We start from the raw sequence: 25,685 nt of genomic DNA on the forward strand, positions 1-25,685 counted from the left end.
TTTCATAGTAAGTACGAGGTCTCCGACAGTATAGTATGCTCAGCTGTAGCAACGCGAGCAAAGCGAGCAGGGGGCGGGGCCCCCTAGTTTTTCTTTATAATTAAAGAAAAAAAATTTTTTAAATATAAAATACGTTCAACAAATAAATTTTTATATTTTACTATTTGCCTGCATTAATGATAAAGTGACAATGTCAAAAGCGAAAGCAATTGCAAAAATTTCTGATATCCACAAAAAAACCTCTAAACGAGGTAAAAGTCTAGTGACGAAAGCAATTTCTAGACCCAAAATTTCTGATATCAATTTTGTGACAGACAAATTCAGTTTAATCTAAAATTTTAAATAAAATATAAATTAATATAAAAAACGAAAATTGGCATTCGGCACTGCGCAAAAAGTTATTTTATGTACAAAGAAGATCACCCTTTTACTCACAGTGCCGAATGCCAATTTTCGTTTTTTTATATTAATTTATATTTTTATTTAAAATTTTTAGATTAAACTGAATTTTGTTCGTCACAAAATTGGATATCAGAAATTTTGGGTCTAGAAATTGCTTTCGTCACTAGATTTTAATATAATCGTTATAATCCCTGGTTTGGAAATAGAAATTAAAATACTTTGCTTATTTTGCAAATTAAAATTAAGTACCCTAGTTCGGTTTTTTCCCCCCTTTTTTATTATAATTGCTTATGGTTCTGAGAATAAGCAAGAAAAATTAATATTCATGATAACAATAAAAATTCATTAAACTTAATTTAATTTATAAATAAACCAAAAATTACTGCTAAACAATAATTAATTAAAGATTTTACTCTGTGAAAGGCAAGAGTTGAGTGTGGGTGAAAATAGTGTAGAAATTTGTAATCTTGTTGACCACTATCACACCATAACTGAATGGCTAGCCAAATTTATCACGCCACCAAAGTCCAAGTCCGAGATCAATCAAGATTTCGACGCACTTTATTCATGATTTTTATTTTTTTATTTGTATTTTGTTCTGATTTTTTGTTTATTTTAGGGAAAAAAATGAAAATAGAATCAAGTTTTTGATCAATCTGAAATCAATTTTGCTCAAATAATACATCTAAATTCAAACATCGAGTTTTCCGAAAAAAAGGAGGCAAATTTTATAAAAATTTTATTTTTATTGATTTTATTATTTATTGAATTAATTACCTCGTTTAGTAAGGGTTTGATTTTGGGTCATGATTTATTTCAAACGATCGTTAAAAGTCTAAAGACTAAATTGATTTCTCTACGAATAAAAAAATTCCATTTATTGTAGTTCTTTATAATGAAAATCAATAAAGGAAATCGATGGATAGTTAAAGTAGTCGAAAATTGCTTCCGTCAAAATCGATTTGTCGATACTTTTTTTGATATTATTCATTATTAGAATAGCTTATTGGACCAAGCAATGTCAAATGTGGATGACAAACGGAATTCTAGTGATTAGAACCTTTAATCTCTTGCTCTTTGACCAAAAACTGCAAGCTTTTGACTTGCTCTTGCAAAAACACATTTGCAATACCAAAGTATCCATATGTGTGTATCTATGTGGGGCAGAAGCGTGCGCAGCGATCTTATCAGAATAAAAGTGAACGGCCGGTTTAGTTTAAGTCACGTCACTGATATTTCAAATGCGACGAATGTGATTGCAAATGCGACCATGTGATCTGATTAGCCAGAGAGCGAGAGCGCGAAGAGAGAGAAAGAGAGAGAGCGCGCGTCTAAGCAAACGAACTCTACGTTTTTGCAAAGCTTTGCTGCTGAGCTTTGTTTCTGTACTGCTGGTCACTCGAAAGCCCTTTTTACGGTGCTGTATTGCAACTTGGCAGTCACGCCCCTTTTTTAATTTCCTACGATAAAAACTGTACTTTGTACGTCTTGAATGCACATACAGCATGTCTAAAAAGTGTTTTGTCAAGGAGCAAATTTAAAAAGATTTTGTTTTAAACAAAAATAAAAATAAAATTTAAAAAATTGTGATGTTATTAAAAAAAAATTTGAAAAAAAATATATAAAAAATTAGACCTTTTAAGAATCGGAAATATGAGTTTATATTCAAAATTATAATAAAACTTGAAAAAATACTTATTTTATAATTTTAAAAATAAAAGTTTATAGTTAATCATTATTTTTCAAGTGGAATAGCAAGATTTAGAATATATCTTTATAACAAGTAACAAATAATTGTTGGATCTTTGTTGCATTCTATTATTTATTAAAATAAAAACAGTACTATTGTAATATTGTCTAAACACCAACTTGACGCACTGTTTGTGCCGTAAATGTTTATAATTAATTCGTGCTCCATTTTCGTTTGCTGAGCGCCATTTTCATCATTTACTGCTCAACTTTATAATGCGGCCCCAACACTAATCATGAGGGTAAATATTTATATATTTATAGATGCGTAGTAGCCTCGTCGCCGGGCTCTGATATTGATAACAAATGACGACGACGACGAAGGAAATGTTAAAAGTGCGTTCGGTGTTCGGCATTCGATTTTTGAATTTGATTGTCGCCGGTATTTCATCAATATGACAAGTCAGAAGTCCAATTCCCATTATTAGCAACAACTACAGCAACTGCCCAATAGTTTATCGAATTTTTTGTTGGCGTCTATTTATAATTAGTCTGATATCAAAGACCATAAAAACCGAATATCATAAAGGAAACCTTCGATAACAGAGTCACTACGATCAGTACTCGGTTCGGATCAACCTTAAGTCCGCATTCTATAGAGTTATAACTCTTTTATCTACTAAAATGGGAGGACAGGGGTCTTTCCATTAGTATCACTTAGTAAACATCTGGGTTAAGCTAATTAAATTTTATAATGTTTTTTTTACTATATTTATATTTACTATACACATTATTCATTTGTCAATAAAAAAAACCACATGTCATCACTATTTATAATTTTTTTTTTAATAAAAAACACTTATAATTCATGCTTAACGGACAGTATTTTTTCTCCAATATTAATGTACATGTACTCCAAAAATGAACCCAAAAGAATCACCCAGGTTAATTATTTTGTATCAAGTTTTGGGAAGAAATATATTTAATTTAATACATGTACAACTCTTTATTAAAAATTAAATAATATTAAAAAAAATAATAGCGAATTCATAATTTGAGTATACATAACTCGACTCGATATCATTTAAAGCAACTCAAGCTGCGGTGTAAACTTAATAATAGCAGTTAGTGCTCGCTGTGAGCTTTAAAGCGTAGGTCAAAAGCTCACTTACCTTTTGCCCTTGAGCTGCTCGAAAGCTTTAGCTTGTCTTTACTGTACTTTTGACACTAAAATATTGGCGATTGATCTCGCACATTCTTCTCTATTATTTATTATTATATTTTAATGTTCAAGCATATCATTGTTTGATTACTGTTATTTGTTCAATTCGCCCAGCAAAACCAATTGGCCGCAATGCGACAAAAAGACAGTTAATCAAGAAAATGTTTTGACAAGATACAAAGTATACACAATATTTCTCTTTAAAAAAATATGTATATTTTTTAAGAGAATTAATTATATTATTTTAATTAAAATAATTTTTTATTGACTTTAACTATTTTGTCAAAACACTTTCTTGACTGACTTTAAATTGTCACATGGGCTGTCAATTGGAAGTTCTCTCTCGCTCTCTCGCAGAGCTACTCACGCAATAAATAGACGTGTCTGTGTGTAAACAAAGCACACACTCACAAACTACACGTGTTTTTTGCTGCGGTCATAAAAGGGTTGGGGGAATATAAATGAATTGGCCGATTGAGTTGAGTTTTATGTGTACAGGGGAAGGGGCAGGCAAACTCACCTCTAATTGATAAATCCATAATGTTCTCACGCTCTCTCCCCGCCAAGCTGACGACGCTGCTGCTGCTGCTGTTACTGTTACTGTTACTGTTACTCTCGGCAGACATGACGCTTGCTCTCTTCTCTTTCAACTTAAATTCAACTCGCAGTGCGCAAAAATCAAATGAAACTACTTCGCTACAAGAGCAACAACAACTGCGCTTAGCAACACTTGTAAATTGCGCCAGACACAAATCAAAACCGAAGCACTTGTAAAATGAAAATCAAATTATGAGCAGCGCTGTCGCGATCTATTGAGAGCAGAGAGCAGCGCTGCAGCTGATGCTGATGGGGGGGTAATAGTTGCAGTCACGTGGTCGCTGTCGTCGGCGCTGGAGCAATGAGAGTGTTTTTTGTATTTGTATTTGTTTTTGAATGAATGCTCAGCAGTCATCTCGCTCGCACCATTGCCACATTATATAAGGCTTATGTAATTGAGAATCGACAAGGCATGCGCACACAGTGGGCAACAAAAATAGAAACCGAAAAATACAGATTTCGAATATTCAGAATGATGAGTAATCTTTTGGCGCTCGATCATTCTATTTTTGGTAATGCCCACAAAGACTAATAAGTTTCTAGTGTTGGCTCAAATTGCAACAGGATAAACGACAAGTTAAGTTCATTTAATTAATCAGTTAATTATATAAAAATTTCTATCAAATTGGGGATATTTTTAATTAAAAATAATTGCTATTTATAAAATTTCAACTAAATAGTATTTAGGCAAACGGTCAACGAACCTATTTTAAGTTTTTTCTATTTCCATCAAAAATAATGAGAAAAATAAAATTTTAATTAATCAATTCTTAGCTGATAATTTAAATTATTTTTTTTTTCTTAATTTTTTAATGAATTTAAAATTTTTTTTAAACTTTTTTCTTACAAATTTAAGTGTTTTAAGACACTAAAAAGAGACATTAAATGAGAAAGTTTTTAAATATTTAAAACAGAATTAAAAGAAATAAGAATCAATAAAAATAATTAAAATTAATTTAATGTTTATAATTAACAAATAAATAAGCAATTAAAGTGATTTTTTTTTGCTAATTTTCAAATAAGTAGTGGTTTCTAGTCAAATTATATAACTAGCTTTAAAGGTAAGGTATCATTAATTTGTTTTTGTCCAACATTTGTACAAAACTTAAAAACTAGAAAAACAAGACATAATCAATTTGATTGGCAAGCTGTCCGCCCATTTAGATACGACATAAAGTTTTGGGGATTTGTGTGAGGGGATTATGTTTGTGAATGGTCGAATAGGAAGTGGGATTAATTCTGAATACCCCTACTTACAACCCTCACCCATTCAATTCTGACATATTTTTTGGCAGCTGACTTTATTTGTAACAAATTGTGTAATATCTACAAACTTACAAGTTAAGTATACGTGACTTACGTAAATATATTACATATTATTTTGAAAAAAATATTTTTTCCGAAAAGTCGAAGGAAGTTAATGATATTTTCGGAAAAAATCAAAAATTAAAAATGTTTAAAACTTAATCACTTTTATATGCAGAATCAAAAAAGACACCAAACCATGATGAAAATGACATTACGCTTGAAAATCGACTTAGTTTTGACAAAGCTATGGAAGTTTGAAGTTGGGCAGACTTTGGATATAACAACTTTACAAGTCAAAATTTTTGTCAGATTTTACATGATTTTTTACAAAAAAAATGAAAGGTCTCAGAATCAAATTTAAAGTGTTATTTTATACTAATTACGATATAAGGAGTCGATTAAAAGTGAAAACTTGAGATTTAAAATTTTCAATTTTCAAAATTTCAAAGGGGGGACCATTAGCATCAAACCGATGTTTTTGAGGAAAATAATTTTTTTCACAATATTAATTAAATTTGAATGCAGAATGAATTCAGAGGCCAAATCATGATCAAAATGACATTCCGCTTTAAAATCGGCTTAGTTTTGACAAAGCTATGGAAGTTTGAAGTTGGGCAGACTTTGGATCTAACAACTTTACAAGTCAAAATATTTGTCCGATTTCCCATGATTTTTTACAAAAAAATGAAAGGTCTCAGAATCAAATTTAAAGTGTTATTTTATACTAATTACGATATAAGGAGTCGATTAAAAGTAAAAACTTGAGATTTAAAATTTTCAATTTTCAAAATTTCAAAGGGGGGACCATTAGCATCGAACCCATGTTTTTGAGGAAAATAATTTTTTTTCCAATATTAATTAAATTTGAATGCAGAATGAATTAGAATGCCAAACCATGATCAAAATGACAATCCGATTGAAAATCGGTCCAGTTTTGACAAAGTTATGAATGTTAGAAGTTGGTCGTACCTGTGACCTAGCCACTTTACAAGTCAAAATTTTTGTCAGATTTTACATTTTTTTTTACAAAAAAATGAAAGGTCTCAGAATCAAATTTAAAGTGTTATTTTATACTAATTACGATATAAGGAGTCGATTAAAAGTGAAAACTTGAGATTTAAAATTTTCAATTTTCAAAATTTCAAAGGGGGGACCATTAGCATCAAACCGATGTTTTTGAGGAAAATAATTTTTTTTCCAATATTAATTAAATTTGAATGCAGAATGAATAAGAATGCCAAACCATGATCAAAATGACAATCCGATTGAAAATCGGTCCAGTTTTGACAAAGTTATGAATGTTAGAATTTGGTCGTACCTGTGATCTAGCAACTTTACAAGTCAAAATATTTGTCCGATTTCCCATGATTTTTTACAAAAAAATGAAAGGTCTCAGAATCAAATTTAAAGTGTTATTTTATACTAATTACGATATAAGGAGTCGATTAAAAGTGAAAACTTGAGATTTAAAATTTTCAATTTTCAAAATTTCAAAGGGGGGACCATTAGCATCGAACCCATGTTTTTGAGGAAAATAATTTTTTTCACAATATTAATTAAATTTGAATGCAGAATGAATTCAGAGGCCAAATCATGATCAAAATGACATTCCGCTTTAAAATCGGCTTAGTTTTGACAAAGTTATGACCGTTCAAACTTGGTCAGACCTTTCACCTAACAAGGCCAAATCCAAATTTCGGTTGACAATTCTGGTACCGAATCCGATTTTAATATGAATCATTTAAAACAATAACAATGCCCGCTATATAATTTCTGCTGCATACTTTTAGGATTAACTTAATGTGAAAGCAACAGTTTAATTTTATGGCATACTTTTGACTGCTATTCGTTTTGATAAGTACATCAGCTGGTTGGCAGCGCGGTTGCCATCTGAAATATTTATTTTGTACATGTAAAAATGTACCATTTTTAATAGTACGTTCTTTTGCGTTATTCGCTCCAAAAGAGGCATGCAAAGTATCAACGAAAAAATGTGTAACAGCATTGGTAAAATTGTACCATAAGTAGTAAGCAGATCATTTCAGCTAACATTATACTTTGAGCATAACAGCGAGCTTACACTGAACGATATACATATATTATCGATAAATATACAATCTTTGTCTGCAAATACCAACGATTTGTTTTTATGGTACTTTTTGACATGTTGTAAATTGTGATTATTATTGATCTAAACAAAAATCGGCACATTTATGTATAAACTAGTTTTCAGTTTTAATTAAACAATATAATGTTAACTGCTAACAGTTGACGGTTTATTTCGATTTTTACATAATAATGTTAAGTGCTTACAGTTTTCTGTTAACTTGTTGCTTAGCTTTTGCTGCGATTGCTTTGTCGCTCATTCTCCAAAGAAAAGCTGATCGCGTCGGTTGTGTTGATAACTTGAGCGCTATTTCAAATAAATATTCGCAAGTGCGCGTAATAATACGTTAAAATTGAGTTTGATTAAAAAGTGGAAAATTAATAATTGAAATTGATATTGAATTGAATTGACTGCTTGTGAAATTGGCAAAACATCTCAGTCTGTCAGCAGTCGATGCGTGTGTTCGTGTGAGTGTTTCTGTGTGTGTGTTTCTGTCAATGTGCGTGAAAATATGCACTAAATACAAAATCATAGCGAAATAGCCAAAACAACAACAACAATGTCAAATTAAGCGGCGCGAAAAGCAATTGAAAATCAAATTATTATAAAAGAAATCAAATCAAATTGCGGTTGTGTGTGTGTTGGTGTTTATTTAAATATGCAAAATACAAAGCAAGGCTTAACAGCTGCTGGCTCTGCCGCTGCGACGGCTGCGTTGACGCCGCCGCCAGACTTTGATTTCCAGTTGCCTTGTCGCTTCTTTAAAAGCTCCTTTGCGCGTTCGCTTTCGCTGAACAACAACAACAGCAGCAGCAACAACAATAACAGCAGTGGGAATGGGAGCACATCTTTAACATTGGCAAAGAAGAAGCAGCAGCAGAAAGAGGCAGAGTCAGAGGCAGAGACAGAACAAGCGGAGCTGGAGGAACAGCAATTGCAGTCACCCTGTTTGACGCCGCCGCCAGCGCTGCCCGCGCGACGTTACACGACCAACAACAACAACAATGTGACACATTTTAACACAGCGCCGGCTAATCAGCTGCCACCGCTACAACAACAACAGCAGCAACGGAATCTGAATCTTGCCGTCGCTTTTACACTGCAGGTTAGTAACTTGTGCGCTTTCATTGAAATTTATCCCCTACTTCATTCTCTTGTCGTACTCCACATCTGCTGCATCTTATTCTTCTTCATATGTCAGACAGTGTTGGCAACTTTTGGTTAGAATAATAGTTCTTTTAGCTAAATAAAATAAATATATATATGAAAAAGACGTTTTTAGTGGGGAGTAGGTCGAAAATACTAAATTTATAAAAATAAGAAACATAAAATTGGCTGATTGTATTTATTATTCTGTAAAATAATGACATTAAAAAGCTGAATTTATTATTTTCTGGTGAACAAGGAAAATGCTCTTAAAGTTTATTTAAAAACCCAATAGACCCCTGTAGTTTTTTAAGTAAGGAATGTAGTCATTATAAGCGTTATTCTCTTAATTAAATGAAAAAATAAACTTTTTTCTCTACCTCTCTGGTTCTACCTAAAAATTGAGACAAATTTAGTCTTCAAAAAAGCTAATCTGGCAACACTGGTGTCAGGCTTTGTTTACTGCTCGTTGATGTTGTTGCTGCCTTTTACAAAAAGTTTAGTTTCCTTTTTGGAGCAACTGGATATTTATGTCACCTTGTTATTTTGTCCGTCCGTTCGTCCGTCTGTCTGTCCGTTCGCTGGCTTACTTGTCCGCGTCTTCGCCTTTTACGTAGCCTTGACTGCCTTCCTCTACGCCAGCTCCCTTTTATCCTCGTTTGTGATGCATAAAACTAAAGAGAAAGAGAGAGGGAAAGAGAAAGAGAGCTTTCAGTGGCCATGTTATGACAAACTTTTTAAGGTCAGCTTAATTTATGTGCGAAAATGTAATGGATGATATCTTGAGTGCATGTGAGGGAGTTAGAGAGAGAGAGAGAGGGAAAGAGACAGAGAGAGAGAGAGAGAGGAGTTTGATCAATGGAAGAAAGAGAGAGTTGAAGCTTTAACACATCAATAAGGTTTGTTTAATTGGTTAGAATTCTGATACTCTTGATGTTCTACATTCTTTAAGCACTCATATGTGTGTGTGTGTATCACATCAAAGAAAAGTACTACTACTATGACAGTATGTCAAACAATTGTTTTGACAAGCTACAAAAATTAATTATTTAACTTTGCAAAAGTTAATAATAAAAAATAAATAAAAATATATTATTTTAATTTGTCAAAACAATTACACATAAATGGTCGTTTTAGACGTAATAGTATAAGGAATTTAAAACTTTATTTCAATTATTTGTGTATATTCTCAGTGGAATTATAGGCAATTATTGTGTCATATAATACAATTGTTAACTGTTCTTAACGTGTTTCACATTGTTCTGCACACAGGAAAAAAAAACAAATGTCATAGTCAGTTTAAAGTTGTAAGTTGTCAGCTTTGAGGCCTAAACAGATAGCGGCAATTACCCTAAATGTCAATTTAGTTGTTGTTGCTGGTAAGCAAAATTGTTATAGCCAGCCTTTTAAAGCGCAATACTTATTTTTGTCATGGTCTAAAACGCACAAAATGAAGACATTTATATATGTATGACAATCTTGATGTGAGAGCAAATTATAAAACTGTCTGACCATAAATGGCGCCAGTTTAATTTAAAAATTTAAATTTAGTAAAGGTTTCATAATTTGCATAATTTAGATTGATGATGTTAAAAAGAATTTTTATTTGTTATCCTGGATACTCCACTAAATAATAGTGAATTTAAGATGTTTCCAAATTTAGATTATTAATGGTTTTGTTTCATTTTTTTTAAACACATAACTCTTTTTTATGTTGTCAGTTATTGTGTAATGGTTAATCCGTAATTCGTAATCTTAAATCTGCTCGCAATTGAACTTTCCGGTTAACGTAATTGACAAACTGTTGATGCTGTCGCCGAAACGGAATTCGAATTCGAATGCGAATCCAAATCCCAAAGCTGCAAACGATGCGTCGACTGTTTTGACAGCAGCTGTCGCTGTCGCTGTCGATGCGGTTTTTCTTTATCTTTTGGCCAATTGAAAGTGAAAACCCAACTGCCAACTACCAACTTACAACTACCAACTGCAAATGCAATGAACTCTTGGGCATGCCAAGGCGGCCAAACAACTCCCTCCTCCCACACAGCTAACACAGAGGGGGCGTGGCAGAAGTGGGGGGGGAGGTGTTAAAAAAGGCAACGTTGTGTGAGTCAAGCAGCTGCGTTAGAAAAATTCAAATTATGCGCCATTCAAGTGTGGCCAACAACAACAACAACAACAACAACAATGAGTATCGAGTGACAATCATAAAGAAAAATAATAAAATAAAAATAATAATAAACAACTAACGTCTGCCGCTGCTGCTGCTGCTGCTTTTACCCATTACGATTTTAACGGCATCTATTAAAGCCACAAATCTTGGCGACATTTCGTAATGAGGCAGTCGCCACACAGTGCACAGTGGACAAAAAATCTTAAAATTTAGTCATGTACATCAATTAAAATCTCTCATAAGCAGTTACTTCTAATCAATTCAAAGACTACTTAAATTAATTTAACTTTTTTTTTATATTTTCAGTCGTTTTCTTAAATCTTTTATTATTTTATGTTTTTAGTATTTTAATAATTCTACTTTTAAAAAATATTATATCCCTTACATTTGTAAAATAAATTTTAAATTATATCAAAAATTAACTATAATAAAATTACACGAAAGCTCACATTAAACAATAAAAAAACAGAATGACGATAACTGCTACTTTTGCAGACAATAATAAATGTAAGCTAATTTAGCGTTGTTTTCCACTGTGGGCCAGTGGCAAATACTTTGGCAGGCATATCTCATTGCAAGAGATAGAGACACAGAGATAGAGAGAGGGTTGATAGAAAGAGAGAGAGAGATAGACAAAAAGGCCATCAAATTGCTGAAAAGTATCTGACAGATACGAGATACACTCGTACTCGTAATCGTGCCACCTTTTGTTGCCTTTTGCTGTGAGAGCTTTCAGCAGATGACAGGCAATTTCCATGTTTCCATGTTTTCCATGTTGTTTTTCCACCTTAATCCAATCATTAAATTACGTTCGACCTTTGCCGCCTTAATAAATGGCCAAAATGAAAGGCGGCGTTAACGTAAATAAAATTTCAGCTTTAGCCAAAAAGAATTCTATGGCTAATTACAGGTACTGGTACATTTGGAATGCCGATATGCCTGGCCTAATCATGGCCCACCTCCTTCTGCTTGGCCAAGTTTATAAACAACAATTCTGTCTAATGTTTATGGCCTGAATTATTAACAATTTGGCAGGTAATTATGGAAGAATTTTCGACTGCAAATGAATGTAGGAAAATTTTGGGGGTTTTTTGGTCTTGGTTTTGGTCTTGGCCCTGAAAACAGCAGGAAGAAATAGCTGCCTATAAAAAATATATATATTTAACTGTTTTTTTAAGGTCAGTTGCTAAAATTTATTTAATTGGTTTAGCTTAAAATGTAGCAGTGTTTATAATTATGATAAAATTTTATTTAAAATTTTAATTGAAAATGTATTTGTTGATTTTTTTAAAATATAAAGACTAACTAAAAAACAAAAACAAAATTAATAGATAGAAATATTAATAACAATTTTCATATTAATTTTTTTTTAATGGGAAACTTCATCAAAACTTTTTGATTTATATACTAGCTAATTTTATCGAGCATGATTATCTTAAGCTTAACTATTTTTTTGCGATTTCTTTTCTCACTTAATGTTAAATTGTTTTCGCTTAAATTCGCTTCCAAGAACTTGTGAAAATCATGCAAAGCACTTTGAAGTTAAATCAATATTTTTAAGACTTCCTTTACTTTATTTATGGCACTTTGGCAGTACAAAAATATTGGCTGGCACTTCGTTAAGAGGGAAGAGATGAAATCCCGACATCATTATGGCTATTTATGTATAAAAACATACAGTTGGTCAAGAAATTTGTTCGACAAAGTTAAAAATGTACACAAAGTATATATAAATTATTTCTGAAATTTTATTTTTTTTTCGTGTCTTAAGAACAACTTAAATAAGTAATTTTCAATTATATTTTTAAAAATAAAAACAAACATATATGAGAGTAAATATTTTGTCAAAATACTTTCTTGACTGACTGTATATTCGTATATAGATGTGCACGTTGAGAGATTTTTGCCGCTTGCAATTGGAAATGGAAATGGAAAATGCGACCATTATTTGCACATTTTCATTTGACTCGTCAATCGTCAGCGAGTGTGTGTGTGTGTATGTGTGTGTGTGTTCATGTGTGCATGTGTGTGGGGGGCGTGGCAACAGCCGCAGGTTAAAAGGCAAAGAGAAATAAATGCGACTGTTGATTTTGCATACTGATAGAGTAGGGGGCAAAATAAGAAATCGGACAGATCCCACAACAAATTCATCCAAAGAACGAAGAATTCTTCTCTCCTTGAAGGCGGCAAGTGTTGTATTTATTTATAGTCGAAGTTTTGTGCGGATTGTGAAAATAGCTTAATGGCTATATCTACAGTCAGATTCAGACATATTCGTATCATGTTATTTTTGCATGAGGAAAATTTGCAGGAAAATTCGAGATAAATGGAAATGGGTTAACGTGTGTGCCTCGATGTTTTATTCATGAGTTGGAAACCAGGCAGCAAGCAATGAATGAAATAAATCTAGCTATAAATAAAGAAGTGAGAGGGAGGAAGAGAGAGAGAGAGAGAGAGCAGCAGGGATAAAAAGAGAAAGAAATCATAACAATTTAGTTTATTCATTGAATAAAAAGTCTCAACGGCAATTTTCTTGCAAAAATGTTATTGCAACTGTCAAGACAATTTGTAAAACGGTTCCCGAAATTCCAAACTGCAAAAAAATGCAGAGCAGACACACGATACAGAAGACAGCGAAGAGAGCGGAGATGGTGCGTGTCTCGGCTAGACATAATTAAAATCAACAAACTAGTCTGGCAATTTAATAGGTCTCTTTATACTATGAGTAGTTTATACTTATGCTTTTAAAAACTTTATACTCTCATAACTTTTCCAAAGCTTGTCCGATTTTAATGCGGTACATCATTTTGGTCATTAATTAGCATTATTTTTTGATTCTGCATTAAAATTTCACATTTTCAGCTTGACGCTATTTCAAATAAAAAAAAATTATTTAGGAAAACTGGATATTTCAAACTCAATTTTTTTTTTATACGAAGCCATTTCTTCAGTGTAAACTTTGACGTCCTTTATATTCGAATTTTACAAAACACTCGATGAATTTGTCTTAGCTATTTTGTGCCAAAATTTCAATCTCCTTGCTCTTACCGTTCGGGCTGCACAAAGATCAGACAGTCAGTCAGGAAAAACTATTATATATATTTTTATTATCTTATCTTATAATTGTCAGCAATCCATTAAAGAGTTTTTCACATTTTTTTCTTTAAATCAAACAATTGTTGATATCGGACATAGCTAAAGAATGCGTTTAAAAGCCAGAAGAAAGAAAGCCACTAACTTGTCGACTAACCAACTGAATAACTGACTAACTGACGGACAAACTAACTAACTGACTCACTAACTGCTAGTTCGAGTGGAGATATCCATATAAATAAATCCAAAGTCTTGGTCAGTTTTGGTTGTGTGAAAACGTCGCCTGTTCATTAGGCATTTTTCCATACCGGAAACTATTTGGCCATAATTTTGGTCATTTTGACCAGGTTGTTGTGACTGGGACTGTGACTGTTGCTGCGCCTTGTTGGCCAATTAAGCCATTTCCATGGCATCTCCGAGACGGACAACGGCAATCTGTCAGCAAGGCAGCCTTTGATTGACACATTGATACAGTTTTTTCAGTTTTTTTTTCTGCATTTATTTTCTTTTGGCAGTTGGGTAACGAGTTGGCTGCATAAGGCAAGTGGCATGTGGCATGTGGCATGCAGCGACAGGTTGCTGCCATGGGTGTAGGCCACATTTGGATCGACTTTATTTGCGTTTAGGCCATCATTTAAATGCCAGTCGCTGCAACTGCAACTTTAACTCCAGCTATGGCCACACAATTTGTTTTTTTTTTGCCATTGAATTGCAGCTGGATGAAGTTTTTCGAGTGCCTCAAGTGTTTAGCTAAGAGCCATGAAATTGCACTTGATCATGTGGGAATATCTGAGATGCACCCAAAGTTGGAGTGGGTATAATTTTCATAAGTATCTCTTGTTATTTTGGAAGAGAATAAAATAACAGGACAAAAGATAGACTGATATTTAATGATTATGTAATAATTTATTTATTTTTATTTGAATAATAAATCTCTTGTTATTTAGTTATAAGAAGAAACAAATAATCATAGTTTTTAAAATTGTATATCATCTCTTGCTGATTCCTTAAAAAATCTTAACCCGCATTTCTTTTCATAATTAGGTCCAACGAGTTGTAAACTTTTTTATGTTGCGCATTAACATGAAATTACGCACTGAATGTTTTCGTATTTCGTATTCCCAAAATACCTTTCACACGCTGTGTACAGAACTCATCCCCTATGTTGACTGACTCACGGAACCAAAATAAAACTCCCGAATCAAATGAAAATTTCCCACCATATTATTATTATTCACTCACTTTCTGAGTTGTTTAATCTTTCATTCTTCTTCTTCTTTGGGTCTCTCTTTAAATGCGTTTTAATTTAAACGTTGTTAATTTAGTTGTTACGCTTGAAACAATCCTAACAAACGGATCAAAGCATCAGCAAAACGATAAGAAATATCTAAAAACAAACTGAGTTTTTTCTCTTTTTAAAGAAATTTCCCAGTTACATGAGCAATAATCATTTCACCAAAGAAATGAAACCAAAATTAAGACAGCTAAATGGTTGGTTGAAAGAGGAAGGGAAAGAGAGTCATATCAGCAATCCTTTTGATTTCTTCTTGAATGCTGACAACTCTAATTGTACGTCATGCTAAGCAGCTACAACAACAACAACAACAGATCACTTTTAACTGCCTTTTGTTGTTGCTGTTGTTGCCGAGCTAGAATTTATTATTTCCGCCAACATGTTGCACGACAAAAACAAAAAAAATACAACGAAAAAATGTATAAAAAAAAAGAGTTGACAGGCGTGCGATGTTCCATTGAGTCATATGAGCACAGTGGGACCATAGACCGCAAAACGTGACAAAAAAGATTTTTTTTTTTTTTTGACTGAAATGATTTGAAGAAACAAGGCAAGTATTCGATATTTTCAAAAACTAAAATTTAATGTTATGATAAATATGACAAATATATATTTATAAAATATATAAAAAATACAGATATATATATATACATTTATTGGTTGAAAAGATATGATTTTTGAGAGACAAAGAATCCACTGTGCGACGCAGCGACGTAAACAGAGCAACAGGTACGCATGCGCAACGTTGATGTTGCTGATGATGTTGTTGCTGCTGTTGCTGTTGTCGCTGAGGGTGGTTGCTGAAGGGGAACGCAACAAACGCAGCGAAACGCGTTCACTGCGGGCTGCTTTACTTTAATTTGGTCTACCTTGTAGTTGTTTGTGTTGTTGTTGTTGTTACAGTAGTAGTAGTTGCTGTTGTTGTTGCTGCTGCTGCTGCTGTTATCGGCACAATTCCGCCTTTTGAAATTTGCTGCTCTGTTGAGTTTTTTTTTCTAGTTTTTTTGTTATTTTATATGTTGTTTTTTTTTACACTTGATGAACTCTGCCAAAAAGGGTGAGAGATAGACAAAGGTAGAGAGTAAGAGTGAGAGAGAGAGAGGGGAAAAGAGGCATAATTTATGCACTTTTTATAGTTGATACATGAACTTAAAGCATAATCTCAAACATTCCAAGTATACTCATTGATTATACTTCTTATAATAATCTAATACATTTTTATAATAAAATAATAATTAAACTTTGAAATAAATTAATTACAAATATGAAGATTTTTTTTTTTGACTTAGTAAAAAATTTATAATATCAAGCTAAAAATACCGAAAATCAAAATTGCCTTTAATCTTGCTGCTTTCTGCTGTTTTGGTAAGCGGCGCCAAAGTGGCCTTAAAGCATTTTGCAACAATGTGCTGATCTATATTGATCAGTAAAAAATAGCTCCTTTTGAGTGCACTCTACACTCTATAATTGTTTCTTTTCCATTGCCAACCCTTCCCATAATATCATATAATATTTCTTTGAGAGTCACGCCTTAATAGCCGCAGTTTCAACCGAAGGTTGATATCATCTTTTCAATGACTAAGTAAAAATGGATCGTCAAGTGGAATTGTTGACTTGCAGCGTTTGTTTAAGCTTTAAACCAACAAAGGCAAACAAACAATCATTTCCTAGGTCGAAGCTATCATCCAAAGATATCTGCATGCCACGAGGGATTCAATATCAATAATAATACCTAACAAATTTGCTATTACAGTTTTTTTTTATGGCCAATACGCGAAACCAATTTCATGGCTTTAAGTGTAAAGCTGTACAAAATAATAGCAACAAATTGAAATACTCGTAATAAGGTCAAATGTGTAGCGTCATAAAGGTCACGGAAACGTGGGAGGTGGCAATGAATTGTGGGTGGGCGGTATCTGAATTTGAATGCAACATCGCGTCGTTGCAAAGCGCCCCAAGCGGCCAAAAGCGACGAAACGAGAAGACTGAAAAGACCGAGACCTCGGCATCGTCGACTTTTTGTCGTCACAGTCCTTTCCGCAAACGAAACAAAACGAAAATCCAACAAAAAGTGCTTTCAGGAATGCAGTGCAAGAGCAGTGCACGACTAGCAAATACCCTGTTGTCAAATTTGTATAAAGCCAATATATGTTAATTTAGAATGCAAGGAATTGAGATTATTTTAGATTAAAAAAATTGTAAAATACAATGTATTTTAAAATATAAATTATATTATTATAGAAAAAAGTTAACAAAAAAATAAAGATATTTTTGACTTTAAATTCCATATTTTTGACTTTAAAATATTCTAAAATTAGTAAACTGACAACTTAACCTGACATTAAGAAAATTGACAATAGTGATTTATCTAATAACTATAATTACACAAATTTTAATTCAATTTAAAAAAGTTTACAAATGTATACAAAATATAGGTTTGAAATTAAGAAGAAAACAAAAATAAACTAGGTATGTTTTTTAAATTTATCATTTAGTATAATCCACTACAAATCTCTGTAGAATCTGCCTTTTTCCGGTGTTGCCATACAAACACAACAATGGGTGTGACGCCCCTTTTAAGCCTTTTGGTTACAGGGTGCAAATAGCTGAAAACAAAACAATGCAAGAGAAAAACGTTGAAATAATGACAGCCCCAGGAGGGGGACTGGCTCTGATCTTTTTTGTTTTGTTTGTTTTTCTTTTTTTTTTTTTGGTATCATTTTTTATTTTGCTTTTTTGGGGAGCGTGTGCTGTTGTTGGGGAGGAGAGGGGAGGGGAGGGCACAACTGTGGCTTGATGCTGAAATCAAAACACGGCTACAAAACAATGCAACAGACAAAAAAGTGCAATGCGCTGCAAGACAATAGTGCAATGAGAGACTGTGGGAGAGAGGGAGCGGGGAAGGGGGAGAGGGAGAACGCATATTTTCTATATGGACCATTAATGAAAATGGCCAAGAGAGGGGGGAAGGAGGTAGAAGAAGAAACTGTGCCCGCATTGTTTTCATTTCAAAAACTGCTACAATTTCGCATGCTTAATTATGGCCATTGACATGCAACGTGTTGCACGGCCATCGCATCTATGAGGTACAAACTAATAAGCATTGTTCGCCCAGTAGTCAATAGAAAGATACACAGGCTTATAAATGTCTGACACTGTCTTGTCTGTCTCTAGGAATCTCAAAGATTATAAGTGAGCTACCAAATTTTACGTCAATATTCAAATTTTAATTTGTAGAATTTTTTATTATATATTAAATTTGCAGACTTTGTTATTATTTAATAATTTTTTCGAGTATTTTTTTATTCAGTTTGTTGGAATTATTTTCTATTATTATTTGTTCTCGTGTTATTTCTATTGAATTTATGGCAATTGAATCGAGCTGCGAAAAAACGGGTACTGGGCATTTAACAGTTGAGCACCTTTACTGTAGTGTTCTTGACTGATATTGTTGTTGTTGTTGCGCCAGTTGGAGGCACAGTCTGCCTGCCACAGGGCCTATCAAATTAATCATGCGGCTGTATCACATTTCGCCAGGCAACTCGACAACGCGATTTGCAGTTACATTTATAGCTCAATTCGTTGCTGCCACCCATTTACCATTTGCCATTTGCCATTTCTGCCACATGTGGCACACACAAAACTCTGAGCACTTGGTTCGGAATTTATCTTTTTCGGCTGCGACATAAATTACTCGACATTCGCCAAGTTTTTCGCCTGGAGGGGATTTTGAGGTGCACTTTTTAGAGTCGAGAGCTCTTTAAATTTAGACTCCATGTTGTAGCTACTGTATCTCGTATTTCGTATCTGTATCTGAATCTGTTTCCACTTAGTGGCTCATAAATCAGGCAACTTTATTTACTGTTTGTTTACGGCTTCGCTTTTGCCCATATTTTAATTAGTTTTTGCACTTCATTTGTGTTTCTAAAAAGAGTGTTGGATTTGTTGTAAACTAAACACTTTAGTGTCTTTTTATATATATATTATTTTAAGATGCGTTAAGTAACTTCCGCGAATTACTTTTGATGTGAGTACATAAACTATAAATGATGGGAGTGGAAAAAGAGAGTTTTCAGCTCAGTTTAACACTCTGCTAAATGTTGTGTACTCATCATAATAAATAAATTACTTTTACAGATATTATAGAAATTTAAAATGAAAATCCACATGCTGCTTTGGCCAACTCTGTCTGCTGTTGACCAAAATTATTATTGCTGTGCACAATAATTACAAATTTAAATTCTGCTTTGGCCAAATCGATCTGCTTTTTCCAAACTACATTGGCTCTAATGAGCCGACACAAAGACACATTAAATGTGTATAGTTTAATTAAACAATTTGCAGCTTCCAGGCAATAGCTTAATACACACACACACATTTATTTATATGAAAATATATGTACATATATGTATGTGTGTTAAAAGGCCATTAAACGCAATTAGCCAATTAGCCTGGGTCATCAGCGTCAGCAGTTGCCAAAAGCTGGCTAAGAGTTGATGCAACAACAACAACAATAATAACAACTTCCGTTAGAATTAAAAAAATACATATTTCAAATGATGTACGTTATGTTTTTTTGTTTTTTTGTCGAGTTTTGTTTTATTTTCATTTTTCATTTCAACTCTAAGCGTGCAAATTGCTGTCCCAATTTTTCAAGCATAAAAACTGACGACCGCTAGAAATAGAGAGACCAATAGAAAGAGACACAAATATAAAGAGAGAGAGAGATAGTGTTAGAGGCGCTAAAGCGCCTCATAAAGTTACTTAAAAATACCGAAAATTACAAAAAAATTATATTATTTTTATTTATACCTTTATGTTTGTATACGTATGAATTTTGCAATCAAAACAAACGCGAGTTGAGAGACATAAAAAAAGAATTATTATGCAATTTTAAGTTGGCATGATAATAGTTTTTATTTTGGTCTGTGGATCTCTTAGGGTCTTATAAGGTGAACGCTTGGCTGGGCAGCTGAAAAGAGTTAAGAAGATGGGTTAAGATGACCTAACAGTGGCTAAAGAACTTGTTGAATATGCTGATGAATAAAAGATGAGGAAAAGAGGTCTTAGAACTGAAAGTTTCTTTCTTCCACTTTTGGATGGTCATAGAACCAAATTTTAAAACTCTCAGTTGTTGTTTCATTTGGCTACATTTGAGATGGACACTAGCAAAAATTATTACTTTTAACAACGTAATAAATTTAATATAGATTATCATATAAGAAATGTCATATCATAAATTTATATAGGTCACATTAAACTCCATATCGATTAAAATCAGTTTTTATCAGTTAGCTATAAAAATTGTTAAATGAAAAATTCTTGATTACATAAAAAGATAATTTTGTTCTTGATACTAGATCAAGTTATTTTTCGATAAATCGTATTAGCAATCGATATATATCATATAACGCAAAGAAACGAATTAAGTTCCTTTTCATACTTTAATTTCCTTAATATTTATCGATATCAGCATAACAATTCACATCTCTAGCCTGAAGCAACCACTCCATATATTGATCAAGTGATAAATTTAACGTTTTTTTTTTCGTTTTTTCACATGACTTTTTGATTTTGACAGTTCAATGAACTTCTGATTCAAGCTGAATATATATGCGAGACGAGAGACTTACTATATACATAATATGTACATAAAATCGCGTGATTTATAAATAATGTAAGATCCAAGGTTCGTCTTTCTCTCTCCTCTCCACTCTCTCCTCTCTCTCTTTCCCACTTTCCGCGAATTCACGATGAGCATTTTAAAAGCAATTTCCACAGCTATTTGAGTTTATGTGCAATTTTAAAATTTATGCTAACGGGCAGTAAAGTTTTATTATTAGTGCTTCTGAAGTAGTCACAGTGAAACCTGGGTATAAGAGTATAGAATGACAAATTGAATTGGCACCATCAACTATTCAAAAACTGTAGATTGGAAAATTTAATAAATGTATTCTTGAAATTAGTTAAGAGGAGAGAAATAAAAAATTAACAGGCTCGTCACAAATAAAATCAGCGAAGTGAACCAATTAAATTGCAGTTGCTGCAAGTGCAAGAGGAGCTCAAATTCACATTCACATCGACTGCAGCGTCAGTTGCAAATTAATGTTACTTCACACACTGAATTATGAGGTTGCCACAAGCGGCGCATAAATAAAATCAGTCTACCGAACCCAACGCCAACACCGAAGTCCATGTCGATGCCGACACGACCCAAAAGAATCAAAACACACACCGACAACGTGCAAAAAACAACAACTGAGAAAAATAAGTTTCAGAAAATACGACAAAGTTGAAATACTCTAACAGAAGAACTACAGCATTGTAATCAAAATTTATTTAATAAAAAAATCTTTTATTTATATACAGAATAAATTTTGGCAGAAAAAATGAAAAATACATTTTTATTTAAAGCTAATAAAATTTATATGCAGAATCAATTAAGAGGCCAAATAATGACCAAAATGGCATTCCGCTTGAAAATCGATTAAATTTTGACAAAGTTATGGAAGTTTGAAGTTGGTGAAACCCTTGACTTAGCAACTTTACAAGTCAAATTTTTTGTCGATTTCACATGATTTTTTACCGAAAAATGGAACCTCTCAGAATCAAATTTAAAGTGTCGTTATATACTAATTTGGGCACCAGAAGTTGTTAAAAAGTGAAAATTCGAGATTTAAAATTTTGAAAAAAATATTTTTTCAAAAAAGTCAAAGGGGGGAGTACATGATTTTGGCAGAAAAAATGAAAAATAAATTTTTATTAAAAGTTAATAAAATGTATATGCAGAATCAATTAAGAGGCCAAATAATGACCAAAATGACATTCCGCTTAAAAATCTATTGAATTTTGACAAAGTTATGGAAGTTTGAAGTTGGTGAAACCCTTGACTTAGCAACTTTACAAGTCAAATTTTTTGTCGATTTCACATGATTTTTTACCGAAAAATGGAACCTCTCAGAATCAAATTTAAAGTGTCGTTATATACTAATTTGGGCACCAGAAGTTGTTTAAAAGTGAAAATTCGAGATTTAAAATTTTGAAAAAAATATTTTTTCCAAAAAGTCAAAGGGGGGAGTACATGATTTTGGCAGAAAATATGGAAAATTAAAAAAAATTTTAAAGCTACTTATTTTTATACACAGAATCAATTTAGAAACCAAATGATGATAAAAATGACATTCAGCATGAAAATCGCACTTGTTTTGACCAAGTTATACAAGTTTGAAGTCTGGTAATATGTAAAAAATCCAAATTATAAAGAATCGCACTATTCTTTATTTATCCACTTCGAGTAGACTAACAGTATATGTAACAAATTTTTTGTAAAATATGGGAACACCCGTAATTTAAGGGAAACAGAATCGTGCAGAACTTTTGGCCCCGTCGTCATCAGCTTTGTATTTGTGAGGCACTCGGTGAGCTCATCACGTATGCAGGGCGCGCATTATGTTTGGATTTTTTTTTACCTGCTTACCCCCCTCTCTCTCTGCCTGTCTTTCTCCCTCCCATGATAAAACAGCGGTAAAATTTTGCTGCACGAGTGTCGAACCTATTTGTAGTTATCAGAAAATTAAAAAGAACGTGCGATGCGAGGGAAGAAGGAAGAAGGGTAGTAAGAGTGAGAGGGAGGCAGAGTGAGTGAGAGGCAATGCGGCGACGCGCAGTCGTGCGATTCTAACTGTGGTTTTTCAGTAAGTGAATTAAATTTATGGCAAGAAGGCTAAACTGCTAAAGCCAATGAGCCAATAAGTCAAACTCGCAAGAGCAGCTTTAACAAAAATAGCTGAAAGCTGAAATCAAAGCAAAGTCAACACTCTATCAAAATTTAGCTATTCACCTCCCCCTCTCTCTCTCTCTATCTCTCTCTCACTCACTCTTAACTAGGAGCAGTTGTGTTCTCTACAGTAGTTGTGCTTTTTTATCCTCTGCCGTAAGCGCTTTGCACTCACTAAGCTCAAAGCTCGTCACGTCTTCTAACGACAAAGCCAATCTACGTGTGTATAGTGAGTCAAGCAATTGTTTTGACAAAATCTAAAATTTATACAGTTCCTTTTCCAAACAATATATATATGCATGGGTATATTAGGGTGTAACGATTTGTATGGACTTAAAATAATTGAAAAATTAAACCCTTCGTATTGTGCGGTAAATTCTAAGATGTTATTACCAATAAAACCTAGTTATCAGGTGTGTTCTAGAAATCTCTAGAGATTTTGATGAGAAATGTTTTTGAAAACAACCGTTCGAAATGTTGGTGTATCTAAAATGTCAGAGATTTAATATTTTCAAACATATTTTTTTTGGACACACTGTTCTTAAATTAATTCCTGGGCCCCTCTTTTATTTAATTAAAACGCTGTTCTAGGCAAATGGATGTTGTCTAAATTGAATGAAGATTAAAAGCATAAGCATTCTTTATAAACTGCAAGTTAGTTATTAAGAGATAGCGTACAGTAACAGAGTTTAGAAGCTTATTAAGTTAAAATCATTTGCACTTCTCTTTGCAATTGTGACATTTGACAGAGCGAGACAGCTGAATATCATTTGTTGTTGTCCCATCAATAGTTAAATAATTTTCAAGTTCCGTTCAGTGCTTTGTCAGTTTGTTGCATTTCCGTTCTACGTTTCATGTGCATGACAGGCACTCCCTTCCACCTCTTCCCCTCCCTTCCACCCCTTCCCTCTCCTTTCCACACGTCCGCTGCGTTTGGTTCCGCCACTTTGTCTTCTACGTTGGTCATTGAAGGCCAATGGCTTTGGAAAAGAACAACAACAACAAAATAAAACGACAATGGCAACAGGTCTGCAGACCACCTGCAAGCCCAATACAGTGGGTAAAAATACCAATTTAGCTGATCTAAATTAATATAAAAGACTATTATAAAATCTTTAATTGAATTAAAAAATAAGAAACCAACCAGCCTTATGGACAGAAAAGCTTACTTTTTGAAAATATTGAACGTAAACATTAAATTAAAAAAAAGATCGAAAAATTATTAGAACAAATGGATAATTTTACAATCACATTGCAGTAACCATTGTCTTTAAAACACCACCGATAGCTAAATATCGATATTTGTCCACTGTGCTCTGGCATAAATACTTCATTCCATAATCCATTTGTCGATAATGCTGTAGCCAACTTTCGTGCTAGCCTAGCCAATTGATTGGGACGTTTTGGCAAACTGATAATTGACTGAAAACAACAGAGAAAAGGAAAAAGGTTAAGATCGGGCCAAATCTGCTATTGGGGCTCAAATTGCTAAGCGTTTTTCACAGTCACTTAAGCTACACGTAAGATTCAATTTATTTTCTCGGCTGTTGCGAATTTTTGAAAGTCTCTAGAAAGCTGAGAATTGAGAATTGACTTGGCAGCTGCCAGTTAAAATTCATTTCGAATTTTCTATAATTGAAGCGTATAAAAAAATAGCGATAAAATGTATATGAAAAAAAAGAACTTCAAAGCAACAGCATCAAAAGAAATGACGAAGCGAATTTCTGAACCAATCCCCGCCTTAAGGGGTATGCTCTAGTCGATACACATACACAAACAGCTTGTTCTATATATTTTTGCTTCTATTAATTCAATTAAATTCTGTTCCTTTCAAATTCATAGAACATTATTTTTTCGAACTTTTTCTTCTTTTACGAAATTAATCAATTTGAAGCGTAATCAAAGCATTTGCGTGATTTGCAAGAATTATGAACAAGCCAAAAAATGAAAACAAAAGGAATGGAGAAAACAACTTGCAAACATTTTTAAAGTGTTTGTTGCTTTTGGCCGCAGGGGGGCGTATTAAATTGAAGCTACTTGAAGCTTGAGAAATGCTGCCAACATTTTGTTGCATGGCAATCAGATAAAAAATATCATAAAAAATATATATTTTCAATTGGGTAAAATACGTAAAGAGCACAAACAGTTTGAAGAGGCAGCGATAAATGTCAAAAACGGGTAACAATAAATTTTGTTATAAAAGTAATAATAATAAAAAAAATTGAAAAAAAAAAATAATAATAAATAAAATATGCTTATTCATGTTCATTCATTATTAAAATCAACAGCCAACAGGCAAAAATTTTAAGTAACGCGATGTAATTCACCAATTTTTAAATCTTAATAGTTCAATTTTTAAAATGTAAAGACTTTAATTGAATTATAAAATAAAAATCTTAATTCATTTTAGCAAACATTTAAATGTTATTTAATACTAATTTAAATAAACAGGCAACTGTCTAAATTTTCAAATCCAAATATAACAATATGAAAATATGAAGCATATGGTTCATTAAATTTTTAGCTGACTAACTAAAATATTTAATAGATAAATAATATAAGAAACAAAAAACCGGTCGAATAATAGTCAAAATGTATTAATAAAATAAAAACACATTAAAAAATAATAATAATAATAATAAATAAAATTGGCTTATTCATATAAATGCTGAAAGTCAATAGTTCAATTCAAAGGACATTAAATTACGAGATGAATTGTATCAATTTTCAGACTTAAAAGACCTTTTGCCCTGCAACATTTGTTGTTAACGTTTTCTTGTCGACAATTTCAGTTTGTCGCATTTAATTAGCCAAGAAACAAATCGAGAGCAGCAGCGACGCGTTAAACAACAATTGAATTTGATTGTGCGTAAAGAG

At 32.8% G+C, this 25,685-nt stretch overlaps 1 protein-coding gene across 1 annotated transcript in view; it reads left to right on the forward strand.

Moving 5' to 3' along the window:
- The first annotated feature begins 7,603 nt into the window (after window positions 1-7,603).
- Window positions 7,604-25,685, forward strand: part of LOC117788667 (uncharacterized protein DDB_G0283357) — a 31,697-nt gene continuing 13,615 nt past the window's right edge. Inside the window, exon 1 of the mRNA XM_034627501.1 lies at window positions 7,604-8,430. Coding sequence (XP_034483392.1) covers window positions 7,984-8,430 — 447 coding nt within the window. The 5' untranslated portion in view covers window positions 7,604-7,983. The remainder of the gene's footprint in view (window positions 8,431-25,685) is intronic.

This window comes from Drosophila innubila, assembly GCF_004354385.1.
Source record: "Drosophila innubila isolate TH190305 chromosome 3L unlocalized genomic scaffold, UK_Dinn_1.0 0_D_3L, whole genome shotgun sequence".
Taxonomy (NCBI): domain Eukaryota; kingdom Metazoa; phylum Arthropoda; class Insecta; order Diptera; family Drosophilidae; genus Drosophila; species Drosophila innubila.